Genomic DNA, 24,603 nt, shown 5'->3' on the forward strand with positions numbered 1-24,603 from the left:
TTACATAGGAAATTACTACCTCTCTGGCCTCTAAATTACAAATCCCATACAATAAGTATATAGCACACATCGGGGATCCACAATTTAAATTTACATCTTATTTTGGCTTTGCTTCTTGAATTTGGCTGTTTTCATGAAAATTCCTAGGAAGAAATCTGCGAGCTGATGTCTCTTAAACATGATTTAGTTTGAATCATATCCCAGTTAATGCTCAATTAGCTGTGGACAATATGTGCCAGATGTGGCCCATTTTGGTATAGAGCTATATGTACGCTAAACACTTATAAGCTATATTTTAGCTATTTATCAGCTAAACCCCACTATGAATCCACACCAGCCCTTGCGGATCCAGCCACAATGTTCTCCAGCTAGGAGGAGCACGGGGGTGCAGTTTCTTTTCTCATTCTGCATGGACCTCTCTGGCTGACGCCGCAACAGAGCTGGTAAATACGTCCAGGCGGAAGCCAATTCCTGCCCCTTCGCACTATGCTTCTCTCTGCTCAGGGAGGACACGCCATCTCTGCACCATCTAGTTGACCAGCAGCATTCTGGAGCGCCATACAAAGACAGCCGAGGAGTTCTGCAGAAGTTCCACCTCCAGTTCTGCGCCTGTGCTGGCTACACTGGGTCTCTGCTATTCCCAAGCATGGTCGCACTGATGCTTTGAGCCATGCACAGCGGTACCTGCATTATCTGGGTTTTTCATTCGTCAGGTGGTGCAGCCCCATCGTTACTCCAGATAATGGAGAGTAATTGCTGGACTAAATTAATTCTGACATACCTTCATCCAGTTCAGCAGAGTTACACCAGGGGCAAACTTGGCCCGTGGATCTCATTGTTATGTTAAGCTGTCAGTGGCGTGTACAGATGAGGGGAGGTGACACCGATGAGCTGGTGGACCAAAGCATGCTATTTCACAGTGTTATTAAATAAATCATTCCCATTTCAGCGACACTCTGCTCTTCATCCTCTTGCCTTCCTGACTTACTTTGGCTCTTACAGTGTTACTTACCCTGTAGAAATGCTGCATGTGGCTAAAGGACAATGGCTGAAGCTCAGGACTGGAAGTGGTTTGGATAACCACTACACCTTCCCTGCGTGAGATATTCCAGCGCAGTGTAACTGTGTTATAAGTAAATATACCTTCAGCAAAGGAAGTGGAATTACAGCCTTTTATGACAGGGTAAATTTGGTCAACTGGGTCAGTGCATTTGGGAATCGTAGACAAGAAATGACAAGGTGAGTACTGGGGGCAGGGAGAAAGAGTACAGAGACTGCAAGACAACATATTTTGGAATTCTTATGTTGGAGAACTGGACTCCTATAAATCCTTTCTTTGCACTCATTTCTTTGGTGGCAGTCATCAGCAGTTTCAGGGACCGGAAAGTATTCCAGCATCGTTCAAAGTATCATCTTACTGGATATATGCAATGATTTTATGCAGCCTTGCTGCAAGTTAAACTTGGTCTGAATAAAAGTACAATTTTTTTCTGGGGAAAAAAATAATCACAAGCTGGATTTGATAGTATCTCAATAATTTAACAGCTGATTTGAATTTTGAAGGTCTGGTAAATTTCTGGAGTATAATAATTCAAGGGAATGATAAAAAGCCTTTGGCCTTGTCCAAATAAGGATTAAAAAAAAGCATGTGTGTCATATATTAACCTATGCTAGTTAACGGAGAATTTTGTGAAGTCATGTGTAGAGACAATACTTTAGCACGTGCTAACCCGTCCATTTTAAATGGCAGGCCTTTTCTGTGGAGTAACGAAAAGTCTCTTCAGTAATAGTTCAATATCAATTGAATGGTCAATCACTTGCTGCTCACTTCATCATTTCATCAGAATGGCTTCTGATTTTTCCAATCGTGGCAGGTGACACTTAGATGTATTTTTCAGGCAACAGGAATTTCCTTTGTCAGTCCAAACTGACAAAGAAACAAACTCAGCAGACTGACTTCTGAACTCTCCATTAATGGATATGGTGTTCTTCCACTGGGTTCTAAAAATCTCATTTGCATATCCTGATGAAAACCCCATCACTGGCTGAAATGACATTTTGTCTTGCATTCTGAAACACTCAGTACATTTATAATTTCAGCAGTAAGTTTGGAACACAGGACTCACGACAACAGAAGATTATGTGATCAACCATATTCTCAATTTGTAGTATGTACTGTATGATAAAAGGAATGTAATTTTAGAAAGGATTATAATGTTCTTATCATGCTGAGGCTATTCACTTGCTAGATTTCTCACAAATGGGAGGAAGAGGTATACAAAAAAAATTAAGTTAGAGGCTGTGATCTTATGTTGATGAAGACAATAAAGTATGGGGCTTTTCTCCACCGCTTTACATCAATCTGGGTAAATACTCTTTTTTCCCCCATTTTTGTGACAGGTCCTTAAATAATAATATGTAGCTCTGCCATTTGGAAGGCTGAACAAGTGAACAGTCCAGCTGTTCAGAAAATAAGAACAAACGGTAGACGATGTGTTTGGGAAACAACATGGAGTGAGGAATACAGGAAGTGGATTTGGCAGCTGTGAAAGGGAATCGGCAACAGAAAGTCAAAAACCTACGAGTCAGCCTGGCTGGTGAGACCAAGGGCCCACACAGATGACTAGTCTGTCTCTGGTAGCAGCAGCAGGAGGAAAACAAGCCAGCCTTGCCCCTTTGGTCCACTCCTTGGTATCCACAACTGTTGTATGGGGAACGCTAGAGAGTAACGAAGTGTTAAAAAGCCTTACCTTCAGGGAGGAGAGGTCTGAAGGAGAACTGTAGAGTCATTGAGCTTATCTGCAGTGGATCTCCGTGAGTACCAGATCCAAGGGTGTCCATGACGGGTGTCCATGGAAGTGCTGTGCAAGTGCAAACGCCTCCGGTTCCTTGCTGTACACAACTCTGCGGGATGTGGAAATCCTAAGAACCGGAGACCCGCAGCTTTGGCGTGGGAAGAGGCCAATGGACCCGATGCTCCGCTTGAACCAGTGCAACAGATGCAAGAAGTTGTTTGAGGAAAGACAAACACGGGGCACACCAAACAGCAAACACAGCTCTCACTCCATCTGGCTGCAGTTTTATTTATTGCTTTCTTGGTTGCATATTAAGTTCAAGTTCCATGTTTTAGGTATGGAGACTTTGTTTCTCCCATCCACTGGGCTTACCTTTTAAAAAGTAGCTTTGAACTGGAAACCGAAAGATCATCACCAGGCTATGCATTGCCCATGTGAGATACTTAATAGCATTCTCTCCCAGTAAACTTGTAAATTTCTTACAGAAGTATCTCCAATCTGCCACTCAGTAACTTGCACTAGTGTTAACAGGCATACTTTCTGACGGTGCCAGCCAGTCTACTTTCAGTCTCACAGGTCCATATTCATACCCCAACAAACATTTTTTAGGGTACAGAAGTCCAGAGTCATATCCACAGCTTTCACCTAGCTGACATCAGAAGTTATTTTCACAGCACCAGCTGTGTCTTCACTCAGCCAAATACACACTCCAGTTCTACCGTTCCACTGCGAGGCACGTGACTGGTTTTTCTCTTGAGACCTATGCAGTTAGAGAAGGATTTCATGGTCTTTAATAAGAGAAATTATTTGTTACTAAAATAACAGTGAGCAGTAATACTCCATGGGTAACAACATGACTGGGAAGGGCCTCATTACGTCTGTAAGCTTAAGCACTTGCCTTCATTACTTTGGTGTCACAGGCCTTGCCGTATTTCCCGCATTGCTGTTTAAAATGCAGTCCCCATCATCTGTCAAGCCTTTACTGAGTTAGAGCACATCACCTTTTTGGCTGGCGTGACTCTTTAAGGACAAACTGAGGGCATCTGCAGCCCCTTAGTAACTCCTGAGCTACCCAGGACCTTGCTGAGCTGCCAAAACATTCATCTCTGAAAGATATTTATTTCCCCCTTTGGGACCATAAGGGGAAATACAGGGTTTTGCAAAGCAAAACAAAACCCAAGAAACAATCTAATTCCTGGAAAGACACTTATGATGACCCTCAGAAATCCTGAAATCAAACATATAGATCGTAACATCCCTAGTGTGCAGGATGTTGTGTGCACACAATGCTGTGACATGAATAGCGTACGTGAAGTCGGACTTGCTGGGATACAACATGCACTCAACTATACGTCAGTACTTTTTAACAGGTGTACCTCTCGTGATGTTGTTGGCTGAACACTAAATGCTCAGAGGGGGTTCCAAGGCAGCAGAAGGGCTTGGTATGGACTGGAGAACATTCTTGAAGGGATTATTTCAGCCAGCGTAAAAACGGCCACAAGGGAAATTTTGTCTCCTAGACAGCCTGAAACGAGGGAAGGTGGCTTTGTGCCTCCTCGGCTTTCCTTCACTTAGCTGCAGTGTCCATAAAGGTAAGGCTAAGGTCCTGATTCACCGTGCAGGTTGTGTCGCAGAGGTTTGGGAGTGTGTTCTGGCTTGCACCTCAACAGAGCTTGTTAAGAATGAAGCGCAGAAGAGTTCCTGCTGTGCACCTCCCCGGAGGAGGCTGCACACCCGCGGCCGGGAATTAGCTGCGACAGACAAGATCGCCTCTTGGTGCCCTTTCCCATGTGATGATTCTTCAGTAGCTGCACCTTGGTCAGATTAGTCAGAAGGAGGTGCCCTGAGTATCGTAGTAAATACAGCTGGGTGTTATGACTTCTACCCATTTAATTAAAAAACAGCATTTGTTTAATGTAATGCTTTATGCATTTTGGTGGAATTTGAATTCTTGTCACTATAAATTTGTCCAAAAGTGTCTGCCTTGTAATGATGGGAATTCATCTGCAATTTTTGACCAACGATCAGCGATGGTATGTGATGTCCGCTACTACTTGTATTACTTCTTGCTTAGCTTCTAAATGGACAATTTCATCTTATATTTTTGTCTGCAGAAATGACAGTGTGGGGTGCAAGCTTCTTTTTTTTTTTTTTTTTTTTTTAAATCTTTTTTGTTAAGTATTGGATAGTTTCTATTGTTGAATTACTTTACAAAAAATGTACACTCTGTCATTCTTCATTCCTCTCATTCTTCAATTCGGTCAGTCTTCTTAAATAACAGAGTTCTTAACTTTTACAGTAAACCAAGTTAAGTTCCAAGTCTTTCCTCTATCCAAGGCAGATGATAATTGGTCTGTTCTTGCCTGTCATTTCTCATCCAGGCAGCATCCCTCTTGACCTTTCTATCTATCATCCGAGGAAAACATTCTCAAAACACAGCTTTGTATGTTACATTATATAATTTTGAGTTCATAATATTTTGTAGGAATCAAGAATAAAATCCTGTTTTCCTAGCATCAATATCTGTCCATCTTGGCTCACTTCAGTGTTAATTATGAGCTGCTAATTTTATATGTGGGCCTGCAGACCTATACCAGATGAATAACTGGAATAATTTACGCTGTAGCTTAGCACTAGGCTTTCTTTACCTTATATGTGTAACATGAATCCTTGTTCTGATCTAGCTAGCATCCCAAACAAAAATATTTCACACATCATACTTTGAAGTGGTTTCGAATTTGCTGATTTTAGCCAACCAGACAGTGGTAGCATAGGTTTGCTGATTTAATGAAACAAGAGAGATAGACAGTAACCTGCTTATTTATTACAATTATATATATTTACTATAGGTTCTAACAGTATTCTTTTACTGTGCTTTCATATAATCCTGTGTTATAATGACCTTTGCTTCACTGTCTGCAGATATTTTAATGCTGTTTTGACCATGAACTTGTAAGCTGATTAAAAAATTTATCTTTCTGTATCAATTAGTCCTCCTCGTTATTCTCAACATCCTCCAAATCCAATTTCCCTGCTTAGGAGCAAGAATTTTGAGGTCTTCAACTGCTATTATCTTTTATATTAATGACCTAAGTATTTCATGTGTAGCCTATCTCAAGTTGGTTTCAATATGTATTGGTCTAATAGCAAAAAAAGTTAAATAAAACAAGAATGGAACACGAATAACAGTAACAGAAAAAGAATACAAAACAAATGGGGAAAAAAAATCTGAATCCTGAAAAATGATTAAGCTTTTAGATAAAATAAAGTAAGGAGAAAGAAGTAGGAAAAATTTCCAAAAACAGAAGGTGGCAACAATTGCTGCATTATGCTAGCATTTTCTTCAGTGCTAATTGGTAGCTGCTGGAGTGCAATGAAAATACTCATGAAAAATGTATGCTGTTTGTACACCTCTCAGTTTGTTTCCTTTTGAACTTTCTCTTAGAACAATCACAGGGCCCAAGAGCAAGTATGTTGAAGGCACAGACCACGCATCTACAAAATTCAGCTCCATTCGCCAGCCCAACAGTCACCGCAGCCTTCAATGAGTTACTCAATTCGTCTTTTTCTGCCATCAAAAGGAAAATAACACCACTTGTCTACTTTATAAGAGCACTGTAATATTACAGTGATTATTGCAAAATACGGTTTGTTAACAATTTTGAAATAGTAACACTCCACCTACCAAGTCCTATCAGGGGAATTTCAACTATTAAGTATCCTAAACAAATGAAGCAGAAGAATACAGAATATCTTACTATTAATTCTTACTATTGGTGCAGAATCTCCATAAGAACTATTAATTTAATGACAGACAATGAAGAGATTTAAATTAAGCAGTCAGCCATGGTGAATGTTTGCTGATATCCATTTCAATTGGAATGAAATCCAGCATTTCATTGTTGCAGTTGTTGCCTGTATAGTCAATATATCCAATTTGTCTTAAACTGTAGATAGGGTAACTTTGCTCCTGTGACCATATTAGTACAGCAAATGAAGAAACTATTTGTTATAGCACAAATGATATTTGGGTTTGAACGTGTTGTCTGATAGCCTCACAAGACATTTTTCACAAGCATTTTTCTTTTGCTCTACCATTATTTCTTACTTGGCTCACCTGGCAATATTCTTTTACTATAAAGCTTTGCAACTCAGGTACTGCCAGGCACTGGCAATAATAGATTATTATCTCTTCTTGTTTAGCAACATTGCTTAGCATCAGAAATGAAGAGTAATCAAAAACCAAAGTGGAAAAATAGCATTAGAATTACTGTGAATTGCTCAGGATCCAAACCATACTAAGGAGGATTTGTGAAATTAAATGTACATCATGTTAATTCTATCAGTCTGAGAGCTGTACTGTTACCTTTTTTTTTTGGAGAGTAGAGTCTTGTCTGAACTGCTTGACTGATCAATGGGTTTTGAATGAAGCTATGCTTCTTGGGACCAAACAACAGGACGAAGAGTTGATAAAGACCTTTTGGAGATCATTTAGTTCACCACCTGGTTGATGAAGGTTTATTCTCCAAGATCTTTATTTAGTTTAGTTCTAAAATTCCCAACGAACAAACTTCCTACAACAACTGTACTTTACTCTCAAAATTATCAATATGTGATAATATATTAATATATATAATATTAACATATTTAGAATAAAACAAACTGGTTTGATGACCTATTTTGCATTTGTTTTAAATATATAAACATCTAAGTAGTGATACAAGAAAGAGGACTATTAATGCTTTTGTATGCCAGAGACAAGATGGAAACCTGAGGCAGTTATTCAGAGCACAGGCAAAAGAAGGAAGAGAAAGGAGAGAAACCCCCATGTTGGGACTTCTTGTCAAGTAATTTTAGACCTACAGCAAATGTATTTCCCTTGATAACGAGGCACTCACTGCAACTTACTGAAATGCCCTGGCAGCAATACTGGAGATGACCAAGCTGATATCAGATGCTGTAAGAACATACCACGAATCTGATCTGCTCTGCAGATTGACAAAAAGGGAAACAGACATAGAAAACTGCAACTATTAGCCCAAATTTGTCAAAACAAGAGCCAGGATTACACCTCTTGTAGGCACAGTATCTTGTCTACATAGAAATATATAGTATTTCTGTTAGCTACAATGTATGGATACTAACAGTTTTTCAAAGTTAAGCATTTTAGACCATGAAGAGTTATTTCTGCTTGTCATGAGAAAGCCAGCAAGTCCTGAAAGGGGATATTCAGGCCAACTGTTTATTATTTTTAACCATACATAATTACTTAACGTTGTATATGTTAAGTCTAAGGTCCATAGATAATTCTGCCTGTTTGCGACAGTCCAACAGTACGGCTAAAGTCTATACTCTTTAAAAAAGACCACTAGTGTTATGATCCTAGTTACTGGATGTCCTTGATTTTTACAGGGTCTGCGCACTCACAGTTTTAAATAAAGTAAATGGATCTGAATATATGCAAACTACGGCTTAGTTTTCTGGAAACTGCCAGTCATGGCAACTCCTTTGCTAACTTCAATGCAAAATCAGGGCCCTATCAGCCACTTTTTAAATGAGCTATGTCTTAAACCTGATGAATCTTCCCTAAGAAAATCCAGAGAGACGGTAACAAAGCTAAAATTAGAAATCAGGAGCTGTAGCTTCCAAGGCAATGCACATTACGTGACATTTTTTCAATACCACAGGCATTTTCTGTTAGCAAAAATGGCTTACAGAATATATTCCACAATGTAAAAATCTTCCTTCAAAACTCAGGGTTGGATGACAACATGGTGTTTACTTACTAAATTTCAAAACCCCAACATTTAGAAGAAACAGTGAAGAACAATATAAATAATTAATTCTGATGATTAAATAATGACTATAGCATCATAACTTGTAGTTATAATGGCATCAGCCAAGCTATGCAACTGCTTTCAAAAATAATATATGCAGTCAAAATAGTAATCTATGAAGGTACTGTAATCTGTTGAAAGCACATCGCACAATTAATCATTATCCAAAATACCTTCATTAAACAAAACTTTGCTCATATGTACATCTAAAGCTGAAAAATACAGACTTAGATGGAACATTTAATTGTTCACAAAGAATAGTGAAAATTTTCTTCAAATATGAATCATGGTACATATTTTAAGAACTAGGCTGCTAACAGCCAAGATCTAGAAAACAGAATTTTAAGAACAAAGAGAAATGGTTAACCTCAGGAATACACCTAGCAAAATGCTTCGGCCCTTGTGAGCTCTCCACACCCAGCAAATTACAAGCAAATTAGGAACTTCACAGTCGGAGAACACCCCATCACAACCAGCTGGAGCAAAGCACCATTTGCATATGGAGGCTCTGCACCGAGCAGCATGGTCTCCAAAGCTGATGGGACGGCTCTTATTTATTCTTCATGCAACAGTCATAAAACTCTTTAAAATGGCAGTTTGCTGCAAAATAAGTAAAGCCAACGTTTCACGTGCCACTTGTCTATCCAAATATAATGCATTCTGCACAAACTACAGTGTGGATAGCTTAGTCACACCAGACAAGACCTTACCACTGAAAAATGTACGGTTTAACAGACTTGTAAATTTAAAAATAGGTCTTCTAACATTTGTGTAGCGAAAGCGCTTGTGTGCACCTACCAAATTCTCAGATCTAAAAGCAATTATAAAGACCGGGTAACAAAATGAACACTGAAATCCACATTGGGCGTCTCCTGGAAATGGCTCAGGCTGTTTGCAAGGGCATGTAGCGACAAGACAAGGGGAATGATTTTAAACCAGAGCAGGGTAGGTTTAGATCAGACATTAGGAAGAAGTGCTTTACAATGAGGGTGGTGAGACACTGGCCCAGGTTGCCCAGAGAGGTGGTGGAGGCCCCATCCCTGGAGACATTGAAGGCCAGGCTTGATGGGGCTCTGAGCAACCTGATCTAGTTGAAGATGTCCCTGCTTACTGCAGGGGGGTTGGTCTAGATGGTGTTTAAAGGTCCCTTCCAACCCAACACATTCTATGATTATGGTTTTGGTGAGACCCTGCATTTCTTCACGCTTTCGTCCAGACAACTGCATCACCATTTTGGATTACTCTTCTACTTACCCTACATGTCACAAGACACTGCTTGGATGACCTGGACACTTTAATTTCACCTTCCCTGCCCCTCATCTGCGCTAGGGAAAAGTAATAACAGCATTTACTTATATTGTAGAGAAAGAAGGGTGATTAAGCCTGCGAAAACAATTAGAAACATTCAGAAAGAACTGGCGCGGTCAAGCTTCTGGAAGAAGGCCAGCCTGACCTAAATTTATCGGGGGGCCGACACTTTTTTGGGGTGGCAGGAGGCCTTTTCCCAGAGCGCTGCCGCCTCGCACCCCGCCTCACACAGCGCATACGGCAGGCCCGGGATGGGATGGGATGGGATGGGATGGGATGGCCGGCATCGGCCGCTCCACACACGACCCTGTCGGCCCGGTCTGCCCCGCTTTCCCGCCATTGGCCGCAGCCCTGCCCCCGCTCCAGCCGGCAGCGAGAGCCTCCCGCCGCGCATGCGCACCCGCCCCCCCCGGCCCAGCTGCGCGCGCGCATGCGCGGCGCCGACGAGAGGAGGTGGAGGAGGAGGGTGACGGTATGTGGAGGGCGGTGCGTCGGGGCTGCCCCCCCCCCCCGCCTCCTCTGGGGCCCCGCTCGGGGTGTGCGACCCCCACCCTTTCTTCCCTGCGCCGGGCCTCGCCTCACGTCGCCTCGCCTCGCCTCGTCTCAGGCGGGACGGGCCGACCGCGCCTCACGCCGGGCCCCGCCGCTGCCATTCCCCCGGCACACACGGCCGTCCCGGCCGCCAGCCCTCCCCTGGCGGCGGGGGGATGTGAAGGGGCGAGGGCCGAGCCGGGGGAGCCGTCTCGGCGTGGGGAGTGAGGAGAAGGAGGAGGAGAAGGAGCGGGCCTGGCCGGGGGCTTGCCCGGGGCCCGTGGGCGAGTGGGAGGGATTAGTTCGGATCTGCTCGCCGCTCTTTCCGAAAGGTTGTATTTTATGAAAGTTTATGAAAGGAAGGGAGGTGTGCTGCGCAGGTGCCGGTAGCCTAGTATCTCTTCACAGCCGCTAATTCTGTAAAGTGCAAAGTTCTGCTTAAAACATATGTGAGGCCGATGCTTTCATTAATGCGCTTGGGGCAGTTTTGCAGTGCATCATCTGGGGTGGGAAATTTAGGAATTGCAGAAACGTTTACGGTGTCCGTTTTCCACACTTCCTCTTTCTTGACATTCAGGTAGCACAAACAATAATAGGGGCTTGGGTTAACTGCCGTTGAAAATGATGTATTTTCAAGTGCTAGGTAAATAATTGATGTCATGGGCGGACAGGATGATGTTGCAATTTAGGGCCAGGTCTTGAAAAATAATGAACATGCAGGAGGTGCTGTGTCCTTTGTATTTCTTGTTAAGAAAAGTTGCGGTCTAGTTGTAATGGTTACTGAGTACGTGGTGCCGCAGTGATGCCTGATGTCTATAAACACATTGAAACAGCTGTATTTATGGTACATCCCCCTTGAAAGGGGGAGTAAAACTGGACAGATTCTTTGAGAGTTTTTCTGTTAAGACCCTGGGAGGGAAGCATTTGGGGGGTGGGGAAGGTGCTCATTTGAAGCACCCCCTGAAGCCACATTGCTGGGCTATTGAGAGCTGTACTGAGCAGGAGCATTTGCTTCAGCTGGGCTCTGATTGCCATCCTGTAGGGTCTGAGTCACCAAACACTAGAGATGTTAAGCGTTTGTGGAACTGTTCATTTCCCCAAGGAAAAGATGCGATGCCTGTCGAAGTAGCCCACAAGTGGATTCAGGTAGCTGGTTGCCAGTTGGCCCGTACTAACTGCCTAAGGAAACATACGTCAAAGCTGCAGTACTGTGTCCAGCTCTGGGCTCCCCGGTACAAGAAAGACAACACCATACTGGAGCAAGTCCAGTGAAGGGCCACAAAGACGATTAAGGGTGTCTGACATATGAGGCAAGGCTGAGAGCTATGTCTCTCCAGTCTGGAGAAGAGAAATGTCAGTGGCATCTTATGAATATTATACATATTATTATATTATACCTGGTGGGAGGGAATAAAGAAGGTGGAGCCAGACTTCAGTACTATGCAGTGAAAGCACAAGAGGCAGTGGGCACCAAGTGGTACCTAAATATTTTTCATTTGAACAGAAGAAAAATTATTTACTGCTGTGGTAGTTGAACGCTGGAACAGGTGCCCTAGAGAGGTTGTGGCATCTCTGTCCTTGGAGATAATCAAAACGCAACTGGAAATGATCCTGAGCAACCTGCTCTAGTTGATCCTGCTGTGAGTAGTGGGATTGGACTAGCCAATCTTCAGATGTCCCTTCCAGCCGCATCCATTCTGTGTATCTTATTACGTACTTAAAGAAATGACTCTTTGTTTTACTTAAACAATTTTTTCCCCCAGAGCTTTGTTATTTTAGTATTCAATTGCTGTAAATCAGTGAAAGTTTTTATTGTTCATTTTATCTGTCAGACTAACGTTTAGTTTGCTCTGCAGATATCCTGTAGCATGGCAGGTGAAGAGGACTTCTTTTTGGAAGAAAAAAGGTTCAATCAGTACTGTGAAGAATTTATTAAACATTCACAGCAAATAGGAGATGGCTGGGAGTGGAGAACTAGCAAGGTAAAATAATCACAGTATTAATTTTTAGGCCTCACTGGCCTTTTTGAGCTGTTGACACACCACAAGCTGGAACATCCTTTAAGGAGGGTTTAAAACATGTGAAATAAATGGCATTTTACACAGCTGGTCCAAGAACAAAATAGTGCATAGATGGTTTACATGAGGTTTTAAGCCAGTACATGTACTGAATAGGGATCATGAATCCAGAAGCAACTTGTGGGATCGCCCAATGCAACCTGTATAACAGAGGGGTAGGATTACATGAGATTATTTCAGTTTTGATCGGAAATTGTCTTTTAAGGCATTATGGAGCCTTAATTTTCAGAATCCCTAATGATGGGGAAACAGTTACAGCTTTCAACAAGGCTTTGGAATGGTTGGCTATGCTAAATGAATTTAAAATAAAAAAAAAAGCTGTTACTTTTAATCCTAACTGCCTAGCTTCATGTTCCAGCTGTTGGTAGCTGTACCTTGTCTGCTAAGCTGAGAACGCTTCTTTTATCAGAACTCTCCCTGTTTCGGTACTTTAGATTCAGATCAATTCATCCCTTAACCTTGTCAGTCTAAAAGCAAAACACGTTGAGCTCCCTGACTATTTGACGTGTTTTCCGATATTTTAATCATTCTTGTGGATCTCCTCTGAATCCTTTCCAGTATATAAAATCCCTTTTTCAACTGTGGGCAGAACTAGACAATGAATGTTGTATCACTGTGAAATTCAAACCTTCCTGCTCTGGGCAAGTGCTTGTGGTTATATATCCAAGGATAACTTTAACTGTTTAAGCTGAAATAGTAATAATAAGCTGAAATAGTCTTTGTTCTAGATGTGTGACTTAATATTTTGTGTTAAAATACATGTTAGTTGCATACAGCAGCCAGAAGAATCTGTCTGTATTAGTGATCAATCCTCATTATTTGTTGCTTTCCCGTAACTTTCAAACATCACCAATAATAATTAAATGTTGTTTCTAGCTCATTAATGAAAATTTTAAATAGTGCAGGGACAAGACTAGTCCCACAGGACCCCATTAGAATCAGTTCTTTTATGATGATTCCCCATTTTTTAAGTTACATTTGAGATCTAAAAAAGAATGATTTTTTTATCCTTTACTGTGTGTCAGATGGTTTTGTGTGTGGGATTATTTTAATTTTTTTTATTTCTGCTTGTGGAATCAACAGTTATCTTATGGAAGTCTGAGCTTAGTTAAGACTTTTATGTTTATCAACATGTCTTTTTAAGTTACCCCGACAAAATCTATTTTTCTTAAAAAATAAGTACATTTAGTGTATATATTTCTTTATTTACTGAATTCTTTTTAACAGAATGTCTTCTGTTATTTTGCTTGGGATGATGTTGAGGTAAAATGTGTACAGTTACACAAATTAGCCAGTATATAAAGATATATTAATACATGCTGGCTTTCTCCAAAGTTCTCTGAAACTTATGCAGTGCTCAAAGACTTGAAGAAAATCTGTGGTTCTTAAGTACTGATTTAAAAATACCTAGTGATAGCCAATTAATGCCAATGTCCTGCTTAACCACTGCTTCGTAATAGTTATGGCTACATAATTTGTATTTGTTCTATAATACCAATAGAAATCTTTTGAATACTTGCTTTTTCTACTTTGAATGCTTCTGTTATTCTCCATCTAATAATAAATCCACTATGTTCTAGGCTTTCTCTTTGATGTGCTTTTTTTGATGGGTGGGCAATGTAGGTTTTCATGTGTTCTCCTGCTTCTCTGACTGGTTTTCAATAATGGATGGTTTAGGATACTCATTATTGTCTGTGTATTTCTTCTTTCTGCTGTAGAAAACTTACTGCTTTAATTATTTTTTTTTTTAATTTAATGGCTTTAATGGTTTCCCATGCTTTCATGAATTTTTGGGAAAACAATCATAGTTGTACCAGTTTGAAACATAAGGAGTTCCAAAGTAAATGTATGCCATGATTTGTACATAAGCAATTGTACATTAGCATTTGTGACACTTCATCACAGATGAAACAGAATTTCAGTAAGAAGCAGGATCTTGGCTTTAGATGCATTCTGTTTAGAACTTTTTAAAAGACTGCAAATATTAGCCAAGCGTGACAATGCACCCTTTCTTACAGGGAACCATTTGAAACTTTAGATTTTAGTCCAAGGCTATGTTTGTGAGGATTTATTCAACAAAGAAAGATGCTCTGAGCTTCTATTGGGAATTTAATACATGAGTCAAAGTCTGAACTTTCTGTGAAATAAGAAGCTTTGCTGGAAATAGCAGAATGAGATAGATTTTTGTTCTCACATAAAAAAAAAAAAATTGTAAGAGGTTTTTTTTTTTTTAATGGGCCAAGCTGGCGACTCTGTGATTTCAGTGTGTGATAAAAACCTGGCCATTGAGACAATCCATTTATAGTATGTAGTCTTGGAAGGAAGCTTTTCATTAACAAGATGTCGTATTGTCTCTTTGCCTTTTTAACCAATGTATGTTTTGTGGGTAGTTTAGGGCACTCGTAATTTTGCTGATGTAGTGCACTTGGATCCCATTCCTCATTCCATACTCACGTGAATAGACCCATTGATAGCAATAAGACCACACAAGTAAACCAGGCTTGTAGAACTCTGTTCTTGTGTCCTATGTTTTCTGTAGAGATTAAATTTAGATGATGAAATGCTCATTGTTTTTGTGAAGCTGGCTCTTGTGGCCTAAGCTCACGTGGCCCAAGCATGTATTTATGTAAGTGAAATGTTCTAGACTATGTTATTTTTATAATCTGGTTTGGTTTTGTTGTTTTTATTCTGCCCAGAAGAAAGCTGTAAAAAAGCAAAGAGCGCCTCTACACTAGGACCTGATGGAGCTAAACTTAGGTGCTGTTATTAGGGATGCATAGTTAAATCTTGGCCGTGAAGGCTATCCCCCATTTGCTTTATGATTGTTTAATATTTAGTTGCGTTAATCTAGGTAACCATATCAACGGCTATATCAGGTCACTTTTGCTTATGATACTGACAAGATAGCTGGAGTAGAAATGGACTTTCCACATTAATGGGACCAAAGTCCTTGCTTAAGTATTAATTTGTTTATGGGGCAGAAGTGTACAAAATACATAACACTTGAGAGAGTACCACAGGAGGGATGCCTCTCTTTCATGGCACGTCTCCTCTAGCCTCTGACATACAGCTGTCAAATGCAGAGACTGCTAACTCCACGCTTACAGCTATCCATAGGTATTTTTTGTGGCACTCAAATACTACAGAATGAAAAGGCAATGCTGTGATCTTGGCTCCTTTCTGCTGACAGGAAGAACTGGTTCAGGGAGGTGAATGCTACATCTAACCCTTCTCTGGCAAAGCTCCTTGTGCCTTGGGGCGTTTTACCTCTGTGGGTGGCTGTAGTACTTTCTTTGCTACTCTTAGGGGAATAAATACCCATGTAGGGAGCTTTACTCCCTGCTGACACTCACAAGAAGCTTCACAAGGAGAGACTTGACAGAGGGTGTCCAGAATGAGTGAAGTGGCTTTTGTATCACCAAGACAGGCTTAATTTTTCTGTCACTGTTGTCCTCTGCATGCTTGATTCTTCATTGCACAGGATGCAGTTGGTTCTGCAGCCAGGACATCCAGCAAAGTTTGGTGGATTTGTGGTCTTGATGAGATTTAGTAAGAAAATAAGGCATGCAGTAGAAGTTTTGAGCAAGGTAATTGCTGATAGGATGATTCATGCTTTAAAATTCATGGACAAAAATATATGTAGGGAGTATTATAATTTTTTATGTGTGAAACTTGTTAAGAAAACAAATAGCAGATTTTGGAGGTGCATATATTCTACAGTGTCCTTGAAAAGAGAGAACTAGTGTGTCAGAATAAAACACGTATTGATTTAAAGGTCAGAATACATGAAGTAAACTGTGTCAGCAATGACAGATTAACCAAAGAGTTAAACTATGGTTAAATTTGCAGCCTTGTCAAGCAATTTAATGCTACATTAATGAATTTTTGAATAGAATCCTTTTTCATCAGATGTTGCACATATGCTTTCTGTGTTTGTCTAAAATAAAACATAATGAAACAGCTAATAAACCCCCAATTTATTTGTTTCCTTTGAGAAATAAGTTCTTGACATGCAACTACTGTTCCTTGTGTTCTGTATACTCTCTCTCCCTTTCAGATTGTATGTTTTTCCAGTGATCTGTTATGAAACTTTTTCTCTCCTCTTACTTCTCATTAAAAAAAAATAATGTTTGTATATGTGTGCAGATAGTCAGGTCAGCAAGGGGGGGAAAGCTCCTAAAACCTTCTGCCACTCTGAAATTGCACCAAGGGCCTTTTACAACAGTAGACTGTGTGGCCTGGGAAGCAGAATGATAAAAAGGGAACTGGGGTAAGGTATAGCTTTATCTGTTATCTCTTACGTTTGACCCTCAGAGGTGATCAAGAGAAGGGAACAAATTGTGACTCTTCACACATGAGTTCTGAAGTGGGTTTTTGGGTTGGTTTTTTTCCAGGACTTTAAGAAAGTTAGAGAGGGAACAGAGCAAAACCAAACCAATCTACTGAGAATTGGGAAGTTTATACTGGTATGAATGCATTGCTTGAAATTGATAGGTCCAAATTGTTAATAGCTGCTCATCTCTTCATGATCTTAGTGCACTGTCTCCCAGTTCTCTGGCACTCATCCTGATCCCAGGTAGCAGTTGCCTTATTCAATTAGTAGCTATGTTAAATTTTATTTTTATTGTTTAGGTCTTTAACGCCAAAAACTAGTGTAAACTACCTGTGAGAAGATGCTGAAAAACAATGCAGTCATTGGTGCCTATAAAAAGACTTGGACCTTATGCCTAAATACCATGCTCTGTTTATTTTCTAGAACAGTGATGGCATTTAGCTTTTTAGTTACAGAAGTTTTCTTTCTTTCTTGTTTTCTGAACACAGGACCTTGGTGATGGTTATCTTAGTAAAACACACTTTCAAGTAAGAAATAGAAACATCCCATCAGACCTCAAGGAGAAAAACAATGATAACATTGAACAAATGTTATTTACACGTGTTGAAGTAAGTACAGCTTTTAGACTTCTGTGTATATAAAATAAATCATGAACAGGATTTTTTAAAAGACTATGCCATTAAATTAAGTCCCTCCAGAAAGACTTCAGATCTTACATTACCAGTGGCTTTTAATTATTCTTCTTACAGTTGTTCTCATTCAGGTGTACAGCTATATTGGTGATGAAAATTGGGGGAAATGGAGAGTTGAAACTCCAGCATCTTTTACCATGGAAGAATAATATTTCTTTGCACATTGATTCATTAACATTAAGGAAACATTTTTTTTTTTTGGTGGAAAATGATTGAGCATCAAGATTAAGTTATCTTAGAGGTAAATAGTAATTAAAAAAAAAAAGAAACTGAGGTTAATATTAATTTGAAGTGTTATTTACCAAATAAATAAGCTGTGTATGAGAATTTTATACTCAGTGTATACTTTTCTACTATGGAACTAACTTAAAATACTGAGCAATATTTTGGAACTGGTGGTGGGAAATCAAATATATTTGGTGTTCTTGAAGGAGAATAGACTTATTGCTTCAAGAAAACTAAAACCATTCGTTAAACTCAGGGTGAACTGATCAGAATAATTATTTTCTTGTTTTATTCTACATTAGACCTCCAGATTATTGACTAATCGATTTATAAAGAGTAGAAATTCACTCCCTTGTTATGTTACCATAAATGTGAAAGGAAATCTTTGATTATAATTGACTGAGAACAATGTACTTTATATATTATAAGCTGTTGGATAGATGGATGTGGTGTATTTTCCAGATACCTTTTTCTGCAACAATTCCTTTTCTTTTTTTGTCAGCATGCTGATTTTTATTTTTTTTTCCCACAGAGAGACTGATACAGGGTCTGAAATGAGTATTCTTTGGCCTGGTTTCTGAAGGAAACAGCACTTAAAACAATCATCCTGTCTGTTAGTCTGTGATGTAGTCATTTCTACTGATTTTTGGGTTCACTCACAGGTTTCAGCTGTGTGTTGAGGAGGGGTAGATATCGAAAAGCATTTGATTCTTAAAAAATTTGTGAAAGCAGATGGCTGGCTAGATGAAGATGACTTTTACCAGCAGGTAAAAGTCTGATCTTTATGTTCTGTTTGGCTGGTCAGTGCAAGTGCAGGACTGCACTAAAGCAGCACATTGGTCCCTCAGCGTTCCATGAGGAACAGCTAGGGTTCACATGACAGAAGTAAGCTGGAAGCCAGGCGTGGTTCTGTTAGCAATAAGGCAACTTGTTCAATTCACTAAAAAACAAAAAAAAGAGACAATTTTACAAGTCTATTGCCGATACACTAGCTTTGATATGAATTGGAATCCATATAATCTTCAGAATCATTACCTTGCATTTGTTTGATAAGTACCAATTATAAGCATAGTATGTAAGTCATCTGAAGGGTATCTGAAGCGTTTTCAGTTTTTCTTTAATTTAAATTCTATTGTTTCTTAAAATGAAAGCTAGTATCAGTGCTTCAGAGGTTGTTACTTAATTGTCACTACAGCAGTGTTTATAATTCAATCCTGATTTGTAAGAACAGATTACTGTTTACATTCAAAGTTGCTTTTAACGATGGTGACTTTTTTTTTAAATAACAAATCGAGTCTTCATTACAGAGTATATTTTAAAAGAACATCTTGTAAAAAGCTATTGAGTCCTTCTTCTGAAAAGAAGTATCAGCTATAGAAAAGTGTCACAACACGGAAAAGGCTTCAGAGCCTGTAACATACTAAAGAGTATCTTATATACTGAAAATAATTATAAACAATCTTTAATATACTGAAATATGATTCCAGGCCAAACTCTATGGTTTATCAAGATACTAATATTAATAATTACCTCTTGAAATATTGTGCAAGATTCCTATGTTTTGAATCACAGAAACGTCTAGGTTGAAAGAGACCTTGAACATTAGCTGGTCCTCTCTGAAAAAGAGCCTTTGTTCATGTTGCGTAATAGCAGTAAAGACAAAGAGTGAAGCAAGAGAAAGGTCTTAGAAAATTATGTAGATTATAAGACATGAGGTTATGCATAAGGAAAAAATTGAATTTCCTCTCCAAAATGTTCACTGCCTAATAGAGATTATGACAAATTTATATTCTTCATTAAACTGAAGGGTAACCAGGCTGTTAAAGTTATTTAATCTAGAAAATGGGAGAAGTACACCAATAAGTTGGGAAATGGAATTTGCTATGGATACGTAAAATAAAACCGTATATTTAACACTAAGGGAAAGATGGAAATGGTGACTGCAGAGGGGATAAATTTGCTCAAGCACAGCAGTGCATGTATAGGATGCATGTTCTTTTCCACAGATGTTGAATGTGAGAGTCCTGATGCACTGTTCTAACAGTCTGCTATTTGAATAGGTTTTGTTTTTGTAAAAATACACGTTGGACCCATAAATCACATGGTGTTACAGAGTTCCTACAACCTCTTTCAATAAGTTATTAAAATACATTCTGATGAATAGAGTTCAGCAAAAATCGTGGTCTTGATAGAGCTTGGAAAGCTTTCCACTAGTTATATGCCTTCAATATTTAGCATTTTTTTCCTTATAAAAATAAAATTTATACATTTTCTATATTTGAAATCTAAAGGAGCTCTAGATAAGAATTTAAATTTATTTTGGAAAAACTGTGGCCACTGTCTGAAATTTCGGTTTCAGAATTGTGGTTGTGATCTAGATTTTTCTATATTGTGTCTCTACTATTTGTGTCTTATTGAGTTATTTCTGACTGTCAGTAGTCTGATCTTCTCCTTCGAGGCATGGTAGAAGATACAATGCATACTTTTATGTAAGATAATTAACTAGGAATGGTAAAAAAGGAAAAATTAGGAAACTAAGGTCTGAGTAATCAATGTCCAGTGTTAGGAACAACCAGTATTAACAAAAAGACAACGAAAAAAATGTGCTGTGGTTTATGACAGGACATAAGAGGCCACAAGGTTTTCCTCTCCAGTTCCTGGGAATCCAGTTCAGAGATTAGAAATGGAACATTAGTTTTGGCAGGCAATGTGAAAATTACGAGGAAAATTAGAAGACAGATTTTTGAAGCTGGCGGGAAATATGGGGAAGTTATCCATGTAACTCCTGTTTAAGTAATTGAACTGAAGATACGTCCAGGAAGCGGTGATGAATACATCAGTAAGTATATCCTGTTGTAGCAAAGAGTACAATTAGGATGTTGAACTGTAAAGAAACAAAATTGTTACCCTGCTGTTCAGTTTTAGTCTGTGAAGAGATACTGAAGTATAATGATACAGTGCAGAAAATACACAGAATAGCCAAAATAACTTTATTCAAATAGAAAATCGATTATCAGTTATCACAGTATGAAAAATGTGCTGATCTTATGGACTCTCCAGGGAACCTGATCAAATGATTTGAAACATTTATTTCAGGTTGTTGGTCACACGGAGAGTTAATGTTTCCAACTTTCCATCTTTTTGTCTGATATCCAAATATTTGCAGCCTTCCTGGTGAAGGAGTGATGAATAACTATGCGTTCTGGTCTTTTCTACAGAGCAGTCTGAATTATGTGGTATGCTTGATTCCATTTTCACAAGTTGTGTTTTCATCTGAAAACCAAGAATAAAATTCTGTGTGGGTTTCTTTCTGCTTATTTTAGATATCTGCAATATAGATCTTGTAATTTAAATCTTTGTTTCAGCCTAGGGACGTAAAAAAGCATTTTTGTTTATAAATCAGTCAACCTATTTTAGGTGTCTTCTGTAGGAGAAGATGAGTATAAAAGTGTCTGTTTTTCTTCACTGGTGATCAAGGAAAGCTAGTTGGTTAACCTCGGTGTAGATGTCTGCATTTTGTCATGTCAATTTCATACAACCAAATATGGATCTGAGCTCATTAAAAGTAGTAGTAATTTGTGGTGGTGACTTCACTGAGGCTGAGATTTCACTTTGGTGGTAAAGCTTTTATTTGGTTGAAGACTGTATTTTGTAATGTAATTATTAAAAAAAAAACAACAAACAGGATTTAAGGATAAACCATTGGAGCAACTGAGGTTGGGTTAAGCATTGATTGAAATCTTTACAGTGAGACTGTGGCATGCTTGTGCAGTGGAACGCTGTGGCCTTTGTGATACTGTGGGTCAGAACTGGCAGTCACAGCCAGTGCATGTGGTGGATCTGCACATGATAGTATGCCAAAGTACCACCCTTTTTGGGAGGTGGTGGTGGTATGGGTTGCTGTATTCCAGCTTCTTTTGGAACTTCTTACTTGCGCAGAGGTTCCCGTACTGCAGGTATTGTGAGATACTAAGGATCACCTGGTTGTCAGTAATTTGCTGTCATGGGTGGCAGCCAGCTCTGTAGGACCAACAGGGATACGGCAGAAGTGAAGAAGTAGTGGTTTGGGAACCACTGTGCTGTACTGCAGCAAGTTGGCGTGTTACCTAGTATGAGGCGGATTTTCCGTTTTCCAGAACATGAAGGCTTCTGCCTTGCACATAATAGTTAATTGATAGTTTCTTCAGCTCATTGACAAGCCTACAGAATTCAGACTTTCTCCTTCTTATCCTTTCGCCTGTCAGTGAACCTTTGATATCTCCTGGTTTCCAGACACAGCCTTGCTAATTCCTGAGATGTCTTAGGCAGTAGAGAAGGCTCACAACTCTAAGTGAGTGCAGTATAAGCATCATGAGTTGGATTTTGTTCTTTATATTGAAATGACCCTTAATGCAAGCTTAGATGAAAGTAAATGTAAAAAAGGGTTTATGGCCACATAGATGCACAGACACTATGAAGGCCAAGGTATCTGGAGACAAGTATGCTTAAATGCTAGTATCTACTGAGAGCAGTTTAAGAAAGCTTCTCTCTTTGTACCTGGCAGTAAATGAGTTGTCAAGACATTTCTCTAACCAGGTGTCTGTCGATCCTGTTTTATGCTGACCCTATCTTCCCATTTGCCATCTTACTGGAAAAGGATTGAGAATGTTTCTCTGGAATGCCGTTCTCTGAGCTCTGTGGATTTAGTTTAATCGAGATGTTTGTTTTAACGTCCAGATTGGTAAACAGAAACTACTAATGACATTGTGACTAACCGTAAACAAACTTTTGACCGAGTTTGTGGAGAACCTTCTAACCAGTGAGATTGGGTTCAGTCCCTGGGATATGAACTGAAGAGATCATAAATCTTTTAGAGTATTTTCCAATATAATAAAAGTAGCATGAGATGCAGAGCAAGGAACTGATACAAACACAGTGTGCCATTTGAAAATTTTAAAGTTGCAATTTTGTTCTGGTTAAATTTTTATTGAATCAGTTGTTGTCTTTCTGTGCTGTCCTGACTTTATGCCAGATGAGTGTCATCTATACTTTTCTGCAGACAGCATAAATCTTACGTAACCACCATACTGTGTTCTGACTAACTCAACAACAATGTTCAGTGTATATTCTTTCTTGTTCCAAATCAAGTCTATTCTGCCAAGAGATCTGTCAGGGTCTGTATCAATGAACACGGGATTGTGTCTTCTTTTATATGACTTATTTTATATATGGAAAGATATATTTACAACCTTATATTACCTGAATTTATAAATGAGATGCATGTAAGTTGGATCACAAGCCCTTCACTGAGAGTAGGTGCAATGACAACCAGCTGTGGGAGGTGATAAGTTTGAACTTAACCTGGGCTTGGCTTTGAGGGATACTGTGGCACGGGTATCTTGACTGTGTGAGGCAGTACCTTCTACTTCCACTGAAACTGGAGTCTTATCCTCCTGTATTTCTGTTTGGTTTTTTGTTTTTTTTTTTTCCTTTTCAATTATGTTTCTCTTTTCCAGTCTAAGTATATCACAGTGAACAGGATGGTTTTTTTCTTCCTATGATTTAACTATTCAAATTCTACAAAGTCGTATTTCACTTACTTTGTTATGAGCCCAGGTAGCCAACTGCACTGAAACAGTGCCTTTCATTCTGGACTTTAGTATTTACTATCAGCTGTGTCCAGCTCCAGCTTTTGTTAAGTGCAATGTAGACACATTTTAAGCAATGACAGAACAGTTACATACATTATGTGAATTGTTGATAAGGTGAAAAATACCATACAAAATTCAAAATGAAGATAGTCCTTCTGCCTCGAAGAGCTTATATTCTAAGAGAGTAAAGTAGGAAAATCTGGATTCACTTTATGCATTCCCTTTGTTTGGTACTCAAATAGCTCAAGGGAAGCAATAAATTGGAGTAATAATTCTCTGTGTGTGGTTTGTCTCAGCTCTTCTGGGTATTGCAGAAAAAGTGAGTCAGTGTGGAACCATTTCTGAAGCTACAGCCATTGCTACTTTATGAAGGAGTGGGCAGGTTGGGAGTGTTGAAGGTCTGTTAATACCTGATGTTGCCTGTGGAAAATGAGCACTGAGCTTCACAAACATATTGATTAAGTTATGTATTTACTTTTACGTGTACTTTGCTGGCAGATGTTCATTAGTGTTAGTGAAGATCTTCCCGATGGAGGATGTGAGAATGAGTCTGACATCTTTCTTAAACTTCATAGTACTGTGTGATTTGCTGTTCAGCTGTGCATTTCAGTTTATAACAACTAGAAAATTACAATTCTTAGTAATTATTAATCATTTTTTCTCTAAACAAATCCAGTATTTTTAGAATTAAGAACAACTCCTTTTTTTGTGCAAAAGTAAATAAGATGAACTCAGTGTAAACATTTTTGTAACCACAGTATTTGTTGGATGGTTAAAAAATGTCAATTGAAAACCCAGCAAACAGTGCTTAAGGAGAAAAATGTAAATACATTTAATGGAATCCAGCACGCGCTGCAGAAAATAATGAAAGGACCTTAGCAAAGAAGGAGAAAATCAAGTATTACATACTAGCATAAAACATCAGTTTGTAGTGAATGATCCAAGCTTAAGAGCAGTACAGTTGCTCAGAAACAGGTGAGTTTACCCTTATTCTTTTCCATAGTTACCCTGCTGCTCTGAGAAGGGAAGTAGATCATGCTGCATCTGTATTCAACCCAAAATATGTTCCCTTGGAAAAACTGATGTGGGAAGCTTTGGTAGCTTTGATAGGAAGGCAGTATTCTAATTTCAGTTTGTCTCAGATCTATTCGGACCCTTTTCATAATGCTTGGCT

General features: G+C 39.1%; 1 protein-coding gene across 3 annotated transcripts in view; it reads left to right on the plus strand.

The window, feature by feature from the left end:
* The first annotated feature begins 10,356 nt into the window (after positions 1–10,356).
* ATG10 (autophagy related 10) overlaps positions 10,357–24,603 on the plus strand; it is an 83,261-nt gene continuing 69,014 nt past the window's right edge. Inside the window, exons 1-3 of one of the 3 annotated variants that reach the window (XM_074570278.1) lie at positions 10,357–10,412; positions 12,328–12,453; positions 17,371–17,490. In XM_074570278.1, the coding sequence (XP_074426379.1) occupies positions 10,371–10,412; positions 12,328–12,453; positions 17,371–17,490 (288 nt within the window). In that variant the 5' untranslated portion in view covers positions 10,357–10,370. Of the gene's footprint in view, positions 10,804–12,327; positions 12,454–17,370; positions 17,491–24,603 lie in introns of all 3 variants that reach the window. The other 2 variants (XM_074570279.1, XM_074570280.1) reach the window with 2 other exon arrangements.

This window comes from Larus michahellis, chromosome Z (assembly GCF_964199755.1).
Source record: "Larus michahellis chromosome Z, bLarMic1.1, whole genome shotgun sequence".
In the NCBI taxonomy this organism is placed as follows: domain Eukaryota; kingdom Metazoa; phylum Chordata; class Aves; order Charadriiformes; family Laridae; genus Larus; species Larus michahellis.